The 14,116-nt window shown below is 42.6% G+C and overlaps 1 protein-coding gene across 6 annotated transcripts in view; it reads left to right on the forward strand.

Moving 5' to 3' along the window:
- Positions 1-516: 516 nt before the first annotated feature.
- The window catches only part of zgc:153993 (uncharacterized protein LOC767645 homolog), a 57,436-nt gene continuing 43,836 nt past the window's right edge, over positions 517-14,116 (forward strand). The window contains exons 1-8 of one of the 6 annotated variants that reach the window (XM_068650551.1): positions 557-715; positions 6,416-6,553; positions 7,169-7,230; positions 7,320-7,348; positions 7,532-7,589; positions 8,196-8,376; positions 9,584-9,665; positions 12,747-12,795. In XM_068650551.1, the coding sequence (XP_068506652.1) occupies positions 9,617-9,665; positions 12,747-12,795 (98 nt within the window). In that variant the 5' untranslated portion in view covers positions 557-715; positions 6,416-6,553; positions 7,169-7,230; ... (2 more) ...; positions 8,196-8,376; positions 9,584-9,616. The other 5 variants (XM_068650552.1, XM_068650554.1, XM_068650553.1 and 2 more) reach the window with 5 other exon arrangements.

The raw sequence follows: 14,116 nt of genomic DNA on the forward strand, positions 1-14,116 counted from the left end.
TGTTGTTGCATTGTTGTTATTAATATTTTCTTATATGTAAAATCCTTTGTTAAACCTAACGCTACATCTTTAGTCAAATGTGTCCATATAAATAAAGTTGTATTGTATGGTATAATTCAGTTTACGAGACCTACAGTTAACTGCACTGTGTAGGAAGATATAAAATAGAACTGTTATTATACTCTTACATCAGGGGGAGGCAGTAATGCACTTTTTATGACTTTTCAGTCGGGAGAAAAAACTTGCATCCTGTGCACGTCAACTAGAGACTGTCGGTTACTGCAGAAGGTTACCTTTATGTCATTTCACTTCCTCGTTCCACAAACCTTTGACGTAGCTGGCACGTCCGAAGGAGACATTATTTTGTTCGTTTTATCAACGTATACCTTCCGTTAGATATTCAAATCATTCTCTCATATATATATATATATATATATATATATATATATATATATATATATATATATATATATATATATATATATATATATATATATATATAGAGAGAGAGAGAGAGAGAGAGAGAGAGAGAGAGAGAGAGAGAGAGAGAGAGAGAGAGAGAGAGAGAGATGATCGATTGACCGATCGATCGATAGATACACACACACGAGTTGCGTGACCACGAGCCAATAAGAATCTTGGAATATGTCTGACAACCAAGGAAAGGAGAACAACGACGAAGAACAACAACTTCTCGGTGCCGCGGGTGGGGAAGGTATGCGTAGTGATAACCTGAACAGATGGGTTAGTTGATATGGTAGTTTTTATGAGAATATTTTACCGACAGTCGCATTTTCCAAGTTTGAAAAGCAGTGTGCAAGTTGTTTAAAGCTTGTCTGACAAATGTCAAATTAGTTTTCAAAGTTTTACAGGCCATAGGTGAGCTTTGTTCGCTACCTGCAAACGTATAGGCAAGAGTCATGAAATAAAGAAGCTCCGAGTAATTTTTTGAGTAATCACGTCAGCAATAAGGCAAAGTACAATATATATTTATGGAGTGTGGCTGCTTTATGATTGTTAAAAATAGATTCTTTACTGATAATAGTGCAGCTCACTTACGATTTTTTTTTTTTGTCTATATGCAATACGTATTAGATTTTTTTCATGCACTGTGAACAGTACGGTTCCAATTTTTCTCTTCAAATGCGCTCTGGGCTCTTTCGTATGTGAAGGTAAATCGGACATGTATGTATGCTCTGTGTCGAAAGTATGAACGCTTATCCGCACATTACCAACCTAGACGTCACCAAAAGCCTCGGAGTGGGAGAGAGTGATCGAGAAACTACTGACATTTGTGTGAATCCGCGAAGATGTTTTGAGTAATAGTTGCATAAAGTGGACATTTCTGGTTATACACTCTTCTTTTATTACGCAATGGCGTGACGTCATTTCTAGTAGACGTCACCACTAACTCATTTCTAAGTCATTCCTCCTCGCTACTCAGAGTAAATTGATCATCTACACAATTTACGACGATGAGTATCGTGCTGATCCAAATGGAAACCCCTATCCGTGGCAGGCTTCCATATTACTGTGCCAAAACGGTCCGTCGAATGAACAGGGTTTAGTCAGAACTCGCACACTTGCCAACATTCTCCATTTAGACGGGAGACTCCCAATTTTCACCCCTGTCTTCCGCCTGCCCCCCAATCTGTTATTTCTCCCGCTAATCTCCCGATTTTACAGTGACAGTCATAATGGCCCTCGGAAGGAAACTATGACTACGATGCAGCCCATGATAAAAAATGAGTTTGACACCCCTGATCTAAGTGTTTAATGTTACATAAAAGTCCCGCTGCCAGTTTGTCATCTTTTCTACACATTAACAGCTAAAATTAAACAGCACACCAGCAGAGAAACAAACACTTGTTTTGTCTCATCTGTTTGTTTACACGGACAGATATTATGTTCCATTATTAGCCGTGCTGCAAGATGACACTTTCTCCTCTCAGCAGAATAATGCATTTCCTGTCAAATGCTACAATTGATACCAAATTAAATTTTTATGTTAATTTGATATGGTCCAAACTGTGTGTGAATTTTGTTTAAGAATTTCTCTACAGCCTGTTATCGAGTGGTCCACAGACTGGCACTAGGCCTCGGGTCGGTGGTTGCAGACCGCTGTAGTGGGGGCCAAAACCCCATAAATATAAAACAACCTATTTTTCACAACCCAAGGAAGCAAGTATGTATCATGTAAGGCAAGAAACCGGTTGACGAACAACACCCCGCCCCTCTGAAATCGTGCGCCAATACGTCACAAAAAAAATCTCTATTTTTCACGCAGATTAAAAAAGAATCATCCTATTTTTCACAACCCAAAATGGGCAAGTATGATTGACCCAGATTCGGTAGATTACATGGACAGACAAAAAATATTTTCATCTATGCTCAGCCCGTCTTGTTTTTATTTTATTGAACTTTCTCTGCCTTCGTCCACAAAATGGGCATCTGTCCGGACTGTTCCCTCCCTGGTATGTAATGCTCACCTCTGCACAACTGCACATTCATGGACGTAGTCTCCTGTGCATTCTCTCCTCGCCCATGCAGAGGTTTTTGATTTTGTCAAAGTCAAAGTCTGCTTTAATGTCAATTTCTTCACATGCCAAGACACACAAAGAGATCGAAATTACGTTCCCACTATCCCACGGTGACAAGACATAGTTCACAATGTACATACAAGTAAACAACACAAGAAAATAAAACAAGAAGGCACAAACAATGAATAAATAAGAGTGATGAATAAACAATAAATAAACAAATAACAAAATAAATAAATACAGGATGCTACGCAAAAGGGGGAAGAGAGTTCAGGATCCTAACAGCCTGGAGAATGAAGCTGTTGGTGAGTCTGGCGGTGCGGGAGCTCAGGCTCCTGTACCTCTTCCCAGAGGGCAGAAGATCAAACAAAGAGTGAGCGGGGTGACTCACATCACTCACAATCATGGTCGCCTTGCGGGCGAGATTGGAGATGTAAATGCCCTTCAGGGAGGGGAGTGAAGCACCAATAATCTTACCAGCCGTGTTCACTACGCGCTGCAGGGCCTTCAAGTTGTAATCAGTGCAGCTACCACCCCAGACAGCGATACAACTGGAGAGGACGCTCTCAATGGTGCCACGGTAGAATGTAGTCATGACGGCCGGAGGAGCACTTGCTCGCCTGAGTTTCCGCAGGAAATACAGGCGGCGCTGAGCTTTTTTCACCAGTGACGCGGTGTTGGCGGACCAGGAGAGGTCCTCACTGATGTGCACCCCCAGGAATCTGATGCTGCTCACCCTCTCCACCACAGCACCGTCGATGGATGTCAAGGTGGGATGTGTGCTGATGAGCATTCATAATGCTGGCGCATCACATTTATATCAGATTTATATTCACATACGAAAGAGGCCCAGGTCGCATTTGAAAAAAAGGGAAGTGTACTGTTCACACTGCATAATAAAATTTTATAAATATTGCATATTAGCCCCAAAAATTTAATTGAGCTACAATGTAGAACTTAATCAAATAATTGACAAGTAATCTCATCAAATTAATTGACAACTATTTTTATAATCTAGTAATCATTAAGAGACATTTTTACCTTCGAATAGTTCAAATATTCTAATGTCAGCTTTCTAACAGAAATTATTCATCCATTCTTGCAGTAATTCATGAAAACACAGATGTTCCTTTGTATGTAATCACGACAACACATTTGCAAACGTCTCCCTGTCAGCCATAGACATCTATTAGACGTTTGGTCTATGTATAGACCAAATTTAGACGTTTAAAATTGGTCTCGGTATAGACCTAAAATAGACGTCTAAATTAAAAACATCAAATATGATCATATTTTGAAATTTTAAAGTCTGAACCAGCTGTAAATTGTATAAATAATGTTCAGAAGTTGTTTGGATTTGTGTTTAACAAGCATATTGATCCGTACATGTGAATTGGTTATTTCTGTAACCTAATACATACGTCTATTTTAGGTTATTTTATAGACCTAAAATAGACGTCTAAATTAGGTCTATATAAAGGCGTAAAATAGACATCTAAATTAGGTCTACATATAGACCTAAAATAGATGACAAATTTAAATCCATTAAATAAGAAATATTAAACCCTAAACCAGCTGTAGGTTGTATAAATGATGAACAGAGGTTGCATTGCTTTGTTTTAAACGACCATTGATCCGGGTGAAGTGTGGTTATTTCTGTAACCTTATCGACATCTATATTAGGTCTATATGTAGACCTAATTTAGACGTCTACTTTAGGTCTACACATAGACCTAATTTAGACATCTGTTTCAGGTCTATAGAATAACCTAAAATAGACATCTATTTTAGGTCTACACAGACCTAAAATAGACTACAAAATTAAATCATCAAACATGAAATATTAAACCCAAAACCATTCTATAAGTTGTATACATAATGTACAGAAGTTGTGTTGCTTTGTTTTAAACTTTGCTTTGTGAAGTGTGGTTATTTCTGTGACCTGATTTTAGGTCTATGAAATAACCTAAAATGGATGACAAAATTAAATCCATCAATTATGATAATATTAAACCCAAAACAAGTTGTGTTGCTTTGTTTTAAACAACCATTGATCCGTGTAAAGTGTTATTGGTGCTATGGAATAACCTAAAATATACGACAAAATTAAATCCAAATATAAAATATTAACCCAAAACCATTCTGTAAGTTGTATAAATAATGTACAGAAGTTGTGATGCTTTGTTTTAAACAACCATTTATCAGTGTGAAGTGTGGTTATTTCTGTAACCTGATATTAGGGCTATGGAATAACCTTGTCAGGCAGGGAACAAGGCGGAGGACTCGGATGCAGAGTCTTTCTTTGCACTGATTTATTCCAAAATAAGATGACCAAAAAGACAACTCAAAGCGCCTCTTGTGAGGGAAACACTCGGCAAAATCCAAACAAAAGGCGTCGCACTCGGGCGAGACAAAAAGAGCTAGGGAGAACGAGGCACTTACAAAAAGCGTCGCTCTGTGGCGAGACAAAAAGGAGGAATCTTACTGGGAGTTTGGACGTCAAGGAATCGCTGGTGGTCGGGACGAGGCAAGACACACTGGCACAAGACAAGGGGAAGACACGGACTAAATACACACAAAAGGGCTGGGACACAGGTGCTGACAATTAGCACCTGTGTGGTAGGTGCACACAATCGGGATCAGGGAATACAAGACAACAGAAACAGAGGAAGGAACCACGAACTGAAACGGAAGGGATGACAAAATAAAACAGGAAGTGAAGTTACGACACCGACAAGACAGAAATCCGGAAAATAAATGTGACCGCATGACAAACCTAAAATAGACAACAAAATTAAATCCATCCATCCATCAATTTTCCATACTGCTTGTCCCCACGGGGGTCGCAGGCGTGCTGGAGCCTATCCCAGCAGTCATCGGGCAGTAGGCTGGGGGCACCCTGAACTGGTTGCTAGCCAATCGCAGGGCACACATAGACGAACAAAAATAAAATCCATCAAATATGAAATATTAAACCATAAACCAGCTGTAAATTGTATAAATAATCTACAGAAGTTGTATTGCTTTGTTTTAAACAACCATTGATCCATGTGAAGTGTGGTTATTTCTGTAACCTGAGGCCAAAATTAAATCCATCCATCCATCCATCCATCCATCCATCCATCCATCCATCCATCCATCCATCCATCCATCCATCCATCCATCCATCCATCCATCCATCCATCCATCCATCCATCCATTTTCTATCCCGCTTGGTGGGGACACCATCAAATATGAAATATTAAACCCTAAACCCTAAATTGTATATATAATGTACATAATTTGTATTGCTTTGTTTTAAACAATCAATGATCCCTGTGAAGTGTGGTTATTTCTGTAACCTGATATAGAAGTCTATATTACGTTATTCCTGTCACGGATTGGAATGGAGCAGGGCGACCAAATGCAGCTTGGACCAGGGTTTATTGAAGGAAAAGGGGAGTTGGAATGGAGGATGAGGGGAACAAGCCAAGTGAATCGGCGAACTAAAATAACTTAACGGCTTAACAAATATCAACGGGACTGACCGACAGGGCTGGCAAACAAAAAACTGAACTGACAGAGACGTAAGACAAGAAAAAAGAGACAAGAAATAATCCGACAGGGAGTGCGGGGAAGACAGGATTTAAATACATGACAGCAAAGGAGAAGCAGGTAAGGGTGATCACACTGATTGTGAGTAGACACTGGAAGGGAGGGGCCAGAACACCGATGTGAACAGAAATCATGGCAACATGCACATAATAAAACAACTGGGGACGAGACGTGACAATTCTATAGATGCCAAAATTAAATCCATCAAATGTGAAATATTGAACTCTAAACCAGCTGTAATTTCTATGAACAATGTTGTATTGGTTCGTTCGAAACGCTAGGGGCAGTCACGTGCATAAATTGTGCACCACCGAAAAGACCAAGAAGAAGAAGAAGTGTGGAGCGCAAGTGGCCGATGAGTTTGAGCCTGTTGCTTCTAAAGACAAAATTAAAAAAAGACAAAGGAATGCTGCTATCAGGTGAGTCTTCGAGGTTTTTCAGTAAGAGCTGTTGTTTTGTCCTGCAAAGTTTGTCTATTTCATTATGAATCGATTTCAAAATTGGACTTGAGTTGGAGCTTGCCTGCTCGTCCTTCGTTTTCGCTACTTGACTAGTTGCTTTGTGAAGAGAAGAGCTGACACAAACGTTAATGGTCGCTAAACGTTGATGGTAGATTTGGTAGATCACCAAATGATTCCCGAGCGCGGCACCGCTGCTGCTCACTGCTCCACTCTCCCCCAGGGGATGGATCAAAATCACATGGGGATGGGTTAAATGCAGAGACAAATTTCACCACACCCAGATGTGTGTGTGTGACAATCATTGGGACTTTAACTTTAGCTTAAGGGAATTTGCTTCAAATTTCAAAAAGTTTGTTTCATGTCGATGCATAGTGTACAGTATGTAGTGGTTTTCTTAAGTAAATAAAATCTCAAGTGAATAAAATCTTTTTGAAAGTTTATAACTACATATAAGGCATATAAATGCCTACATTTAAAAAGGAAATGTTATTTTTGACAATAGTTTTTGCCGTATGCATTTACAATTCATATGTGAATTCAAAACTAATGTAAATAATGGCATTGCTTTTGCAGATGTCAGCAGCTCACTTTCAAAAATCGCCATGGCTATTATAAAACAAAAACAAGATCAAAAAGTAAGTATAGATCACAAAATTGAGATTTTCTGATGGCATAGCAAAGATGTAATTTCGCTTTTTACCCATGTTGTGATTTGTGACTCCAGATTTAGCTCAAGGAGTGGCATGTGAAAAGGTAGGTTTTTACATCTTCTGATGTCATTAAAATGTGCACCTAACTTTGTTTTGCTCTCAACAGGGCTTGGAACTCTAAGGCAGATCACTTCAAAAGTTAAAATTGCGTTGTGTATGTGATTAACAGCGGTTAATGGGTGAATTGTCAAATCAGACCTTCTTTTTCCCTTTCCCTCTTCTTCAGACTCCAAGCCTGGAGAAAAGAGGAGCATCTGGATTAAAAACTGACCGGACTCCACAAGGTACAGATTGATTTTTGATTTATTCTTGATTGTAGAAGTAATCACAACTGCATTGCGTTATCTTTGGAAATTGCTGCTATTGGTGGTTTGAATATACTTATGTATGCTTAGCTACTGTCGAGCATATGCAAAAAGCGTAATTGCAATATTCAATATGGAACTTGCATTTATGACTTGTCATTGGCTTGTTTTTCACATTCCGAAAACCGGGGCGGATGTCAAAGTGCAAAATAAAACCCAGGTTTACCCTGTAAATTTTTTGGATAACAACTTGTAGAACAAGCAATTTTATCAGTACTGTTTTAAAATAACATGATTGGATATGTACAACAGCCAAATTAATTTGCACCACATTCAAAGGCACAGACAGAATGCCATTTTTTTTTTTTTCAAACAGGGCAAAGTTTATCATTGGAGAATGGTTCATTTGAATCTTGCAGCTAACATTTGCTTCATTCTTCCACAGCTAGGAAGTGAGTGTGAAACGCCCATGACAGGGAAAAGTAAAGAGTTTTTTTTTTTTTTGTAGGCATTAGTCATTTAAAAAGAGGTCATAGCTGATGTAATTTAAGTGAGTATTTTATTTCTATTTCTTTTTATTCTCAGAGTTTCTGAAGGTCATCATGGAGTCCCTTCTGGCAATCCCTGGGCTGAGGAGCCTCAACTCATTCAGAATGTGACACGGAGGGTGGACGGTGCCCATGACTATTTTGGAGACTTTTGACATGATGTCCAAGGAAATAAATGACAAACAGGATGCAAGACTGAATGATTAAGCTTAGAATTGGTTAGTCAAAATTTTGGATGTCCCCCCCCCCCCCCCCCCCCTCACTATTGATGGCTTACAAATGGAACCTGGAGGGTTCTGTTTGGTTTAATTGCTGTACTGTCAAAGTTACTGACTTTTCAGTTACTTTTTTGCTTGATTTACAAAAAAAAAAAAAAGTCCTCAATTCAATTTTGTCTACTCTTAATTCCACTCTTCTGAGACACTGTTCATAATTCCTTGTATAAAGATTGCTGATTTGTAGACCTGCATGTTTCCAAGACCATGGACAGGTATGATTAGTTTGACACAGGGATGAGAATCTTCCGCGGATTCGCGGATTTCCGTGTTTTTTTCCGTCGGGAGGATCATTTTTGTGAATCGTGTAGATCCGTGTAGATTTATTTTTTTTTTTCTATGGGGGGGGGGCAAGTCGAACGGGATCGGGAACTGCTTCAGATGGGCATGGCTCGAAAGCAGCGCCATCTTACAACTCGGAACACAAAGACGCTCTTAAAGCAATGCGACAGTGAGCGCCCGGCGCGCTGCGGTTGCGCGATTGAACTAAATTAAGATCCCTGCGCACTGAGGTCCACTTCAATTTTGGAAAGTACATCAGGACTTTAAAAATATTTTCTAAATTTCAGTGACAGCTCTGTCAATAATGCGATCAGCGCGGTGCAGTTGCGCGGTCGGGGGCGCGCTACTTTTGCGCGTTCGGCGGTGCGCTGCAGTTGCGTGATCTGACAAAATTAAACTCCCTGCGCACTTGGGTCGACTTGAATTTTGGAAAGCAGGAGTTTAAAAATATTTTATAAATTTCAGCGACGGCTCTGTCACAATAATGCAACCAGCGCGGTCGGCGACGCGCTACGGTAGGGGGGGGCTTCGCATGCGGCTCCCAGACCCCGGCTACTTTTCAGTGTTTTTTTTCATTTGCCGTTCTCATCCCTGTTGACATCTGTACTGTAGATTTAAAAAAGACAACAGAGAGGGCGTACGATGTGGTGGCTGTGCTCAATGTTGACATTTTTTTTTCTGTTGTTGACTCTACACAAATGACGATGACAACGTTCAATATGCGTGCTCGTGTGACTCGTGCAGAGGGAGGGCCCTCAGGAACACTGCTCTGATAGCGCTAGTAAATGAAAACAAAAACCTGTCTGCTCGTTCCTGTGCGATTGCTACATGTTCATTTTTTTCCACCGTATTCATATTTCTTTTACAGAGTAATCCCAAGGTCTACAATGGGTGGTGCCCGATGTACATCGAGTTCTACTTTGTAGAAGCTGTTGACAACACGCACAGAGGTCACGAATGATGAAACAAGGACCGCAATGGCTTTAAAATTAAAACAGAAATCAGAAGAGAAATCAGAAAACCTTTATTGTCATTCTACATAGTACATTCTACAAGCTCCAGCGCTGAGTAGCAAAGGGGGCTATCAAAACCCCACTCAAGAGTGATGTTTATTTTGTTTCCTCCTTTTGTTTCGCCAATCTGGTTGTTTTATTTGATATGTCCTACATAAAATATGTATATATTTATATTGTAACTTAGTAGTTTTGTTCTATAAAATTGCACCCATTTTTTGATATTGTATGTATATTTTTACAGTTTTAAACATGTAATTTAAAAACATTGCACATTTATATTTGTGATGGTTGGATAATGTTAGAATTTTTTTTAATTTAGGTTCAATTATCCATCCATCCATCTTCTTCCGCTTATCCGGGCTCGGGTCGCAGGGGCAGCTGAGAGACATAGTCTCTCCAGCGCGTCCTGGGTTGTCCCCGGGGTCTCCTACCGGTGGGACATGCCCAGAACACCTCCCCAGGGAGGCGTCCAGGAGGCATCCTGATGAGATGCCCGAGCCACTTCATCTGGCTCCTCTCAACGTGGAGGAGTAGCGACTCTACTCCGAGTCTCTCCCGAATGACCGAGCTTCTCACCCTATCTCTATGGGAGAGCCCGGACATCCTGCAGAGAAAACTCATTTCGGCCACTTGTATCCGGGATCTCGTTCTTTCGGTCACGACCCATAGCTCGTGACCATAGGTGAGGGTAGGAGCGTAAATCGACCGGTAAATTGAGAGCTTTGCCTTTTGGTTCAGCTCTTTCTTTACCACGACAGACCGGTACAGAGTCCGCATTACTGCCGACGCTGCACCGATCCGCCTGTCGATTTCGCGCTCCATCCTCCCCTCACTCGTGAACAAGACCCCAAGATACTTGATCTCCACTTGGGGCAGGATCTCATCCCCGATCCGGAGAGGGCATTCCACCCTTTTCCGACCGAGGACCATGGACTCGGATTTGGAGGTGCGGACCCTCATCCTGACCGCTTCACACTCGGCTGCGAACTGCTCTAGTGAGAGCCGGAGATCACGGCCTGAAGAAGCCACCAGCACCACGTTGTCTGCAAAAAGCAGAGATGCGATGCTGAGGTCCCCAAACCGGACCCCCTCAACGCCTCGGCTGCGCCTAGAAATTCTGTCAATCTGTGACAAAGGGCAGCCTTGGCGGAGTCCAACCCTCACTGGGAACGAATCTGACTTGCTGCCGGAAATGCGGACCAAACTCTGGCATCGGTGATACAGGGACCGAACCGCCCTTATCAGTTGGCTCGGCACCCCGTACTCCCGAAGCACCCTCCACAGAACCTCCCGAGGGACACAGTCGAACGCCTTCTCCAAGTGCACAAAACACGTGGAGTGGTTGGGCGAACTCCCATGCACCCTCGAGGATCCTGCCGAGGGTGTAGAGCTGGTCCATTGTTCCACGGCCAGGACGAAAGCCACACTGCTCCTCCTGAATCCGAGGTTGACCTCCCGACGGACCCTCCTCTCCTGCACCCCTGAATAGACCTTACCAGGGAGGCTGAGGAGTGTGATTCCCCTGTAATTGGAATACACTCTCCACCACCACCCCAGTCTGCCAATCCAGGGGCACCGTCCCCGATGTCCACGCAATGTTGTAGAGGCGTGTCAGCCATGACAGCCCCACAACATCCAGAGCCTTTAAGAATTCCGGGCGGATCGCATCCACCCCCGGGGCCTTGCCACAGAGGAGTTTTTTTAACTACCTCAGTGACTTCAACCCCAGAGATTGGAGAGTCCGCCTCAGAGTCTCCAGGCCCTGCTTCCACAATGGAAGGCGTGTAGGTGGAATTGAGAAGGTCTTCAAAGTATTCTCCCCACCGACTCACGATGTCCCGAGTCAAGGTCAGCAGCACGCCATCCCCACTGCAAACAGTGTTGACGTTGCACTGCTTTCCCCTCCTGAGACGCCGGATGGTGGACCAGAATTTCCTTGAAAATTTTTCCTATGCAGAAACAATGGTATTGTGGTGTCGAAGGAAAGGAGACGCAGGAAGTGTGTCGCAAAAGACTCTACTGAACATACTCGTAAAATGAGGAATAGGAAGAACAACAACAGAAGTGCGTTACCACATTAACACCACGTTCCCAAATCACCCCTCAATCCTTAGTTCCGTGGGTGAATTCTGCATGCGAACACCACAGTATATTATGATAATAAACATGAATCCACTGTGTATTCCTATGCAACTTCACTAACAGCGTCCTCATAACATCGCGGCCACAACATAACATGAGTAATGCTTTGTTCACATCACCGAGGTGTAGGAGAGAATCCAGTCCATTTTTTTCAAAATAAAAGATTGTTCAGATTCAGGTAAATAAAACAGAAATAATGCAAGTTATTTAATTTTTCTTGTGCGGCCTGGTACCAAATGATCCACAGACCTGTACCGGCCTGGAGGTTGGGGACCCTTGTGTTACAGGACTCATTTTGTCAGGAATGAGTTGAGCCAGGGCGACCAAATGCAGCTTGAACCAGGATTTATTGCAGGGAAAAGGAGTTGGAAGGGAGGCAGGTGGGGAACCGACGACACAGACGGGAGGAAGACTCACGGCCAGCAAAACAGACAGACTGACCGACATGAAGTCCCCTTGGACAAATTCTGACCGTGAGCCTTCAGACAGACCGAGGGAAAACCAGATGACAAGAACAGGAACACTGGGCACGAACAGGAATGGACACAACAGTAGACACCGACAGGGAGAAACACACGGGCAGGGCTTAAATACACCGGGTAACAAGAGGAAGCAGGTGACAGACATTACGGTAACGAAAGGGGTGTGGCCAAGTGAAGTGCAGGCCGAGCGTGCTGTGGCACGGGCGTGACACATTTACTGTAGTAATTACAGAAACATGTTGAGTAACTTGTTATATTCCATCGTTACTGCCTAAATGTAATATATTGTTCCAAAAGTAACACATTACTCCCACAACTGTTGATGTAAGACCCATATGTTCACATCTTTTGTGGGTAGTTAAACTGAAGGTGTGTCTGTCATCTTTAACAGATGTCATTGATGATCCCATCCTAGAGCAGGGAGCAATTGTCCTCAGAGGGTAAGTTTTAACAAAACCCTTTTCATTGCTTTTTAATAAATGTTTGTCTTGTTGATTTGATTTTCTGTCTCACATTGTATGATTCATTTTATTTTGCACTGGCAAAAGGTTTTAGAATTCGTATCAAGCAGCCATTTTAATCATTGCACAGGGCTTCATTTTTACTGGGCGCACAGTAGCCCTTGAAATATGGAAAATCCACTTTTTTGCATCTATATTCATTTTATTGTGTCATATATCCCTCCAGGTGCTGCAGAGATACTTTTATGATCTGTTTGGGGGCTATTTTTTACTCGGTTCAGTTTTCTCCATTTTCTATTACCGTATTTTTTGCACCAAAAGGCGCACTGGATTATAAGGCGCACCCTCATTGAATTTTTTATTTTAGAAATCATTTCATATATATGGTGCACCGGATTAAAAGGCACATAAAATAGAAGCTATACTGCAACAAACTGAGGGTGACTAGGGTTGCGGTATGCAATAACCAATGAGCCCTCTGTAAACAATCGCGTTTCTCAAACTATGTCTTATAAAATGATCGGAACTGACTAAAGTTCGATCTTACACATTGGTACTGCCTACTTATGTTTTTCTTCCATATTGTTCCGTAAATTTACTCGAAACATTAATGGAGCAGCCTATTTTGAAACGAAATAGCCTCGTGCGTATAGCAGCTATCATTATAGCATTAGCCACTGTCAAACGCACCTCTTTCAATAAGGTGCCCCCGGCTTCCCGGTAACGGGTTTGTCTTAGCCGGGTTCGGAGATTCGTCCGTAATCTAACGACCCGAGTTAAATTAACTCCACCGGAATCAATCTACCCCTCCGCGAGTCGTCACCTTATCTTGGTGGTGTCACGTGCTGGTGCCACCGGCGACAGGACCACGCCCCCCTGTCAATGGAATCGCCGTCACCTGCCACGGGCTCATGGACAGCGCTATATCAGCGCCGCCAGCGCAGACCTGAGTGTCAGTCTGTCCCTTGATGCTGCTTTGCTCATCAGTCCCGAAGATACGGACTCGCTTGACTATTTGGAACCCCCGCAGAATCGTTTGTCCTCTCCAGCCCGATCGCCGCTCCAGCGCCAGCTGTTCCCATCATCCCCTTCTCCAATAAAGTCCGTCACTACGCACTTGGCTGTATTGTCCGTTCCCTTACAGTACAGACTGACCAACGCTATGCAGCCAGCGAACGACGAGACGGCATTGAGTCGACTGGAGCGAGCCGAGACCGCCGTCAGCAGCCTGTCTGCCGACATCCGGCACCTGATCAAGGTTGGTCTGCAGCAACAGCTACAGCAGCAGGAGATGGCCCAA

Source organism: Syngnathus scovelli, chromosome 4, assembly GCF_024217435.2.
Source record: "Syngnathus scovelli strain Florida chromosome 4, RoL_Ssco_1.2, whole genome shotgun sequence".
In the NCBI taxonomy this organism is placed as follows: Eukaryota; Metazoa; Chordata; class Actinopteri; order Syngnathiformes; family Syngnathidae; genus Syngnathus; species Syngnathus scovelli.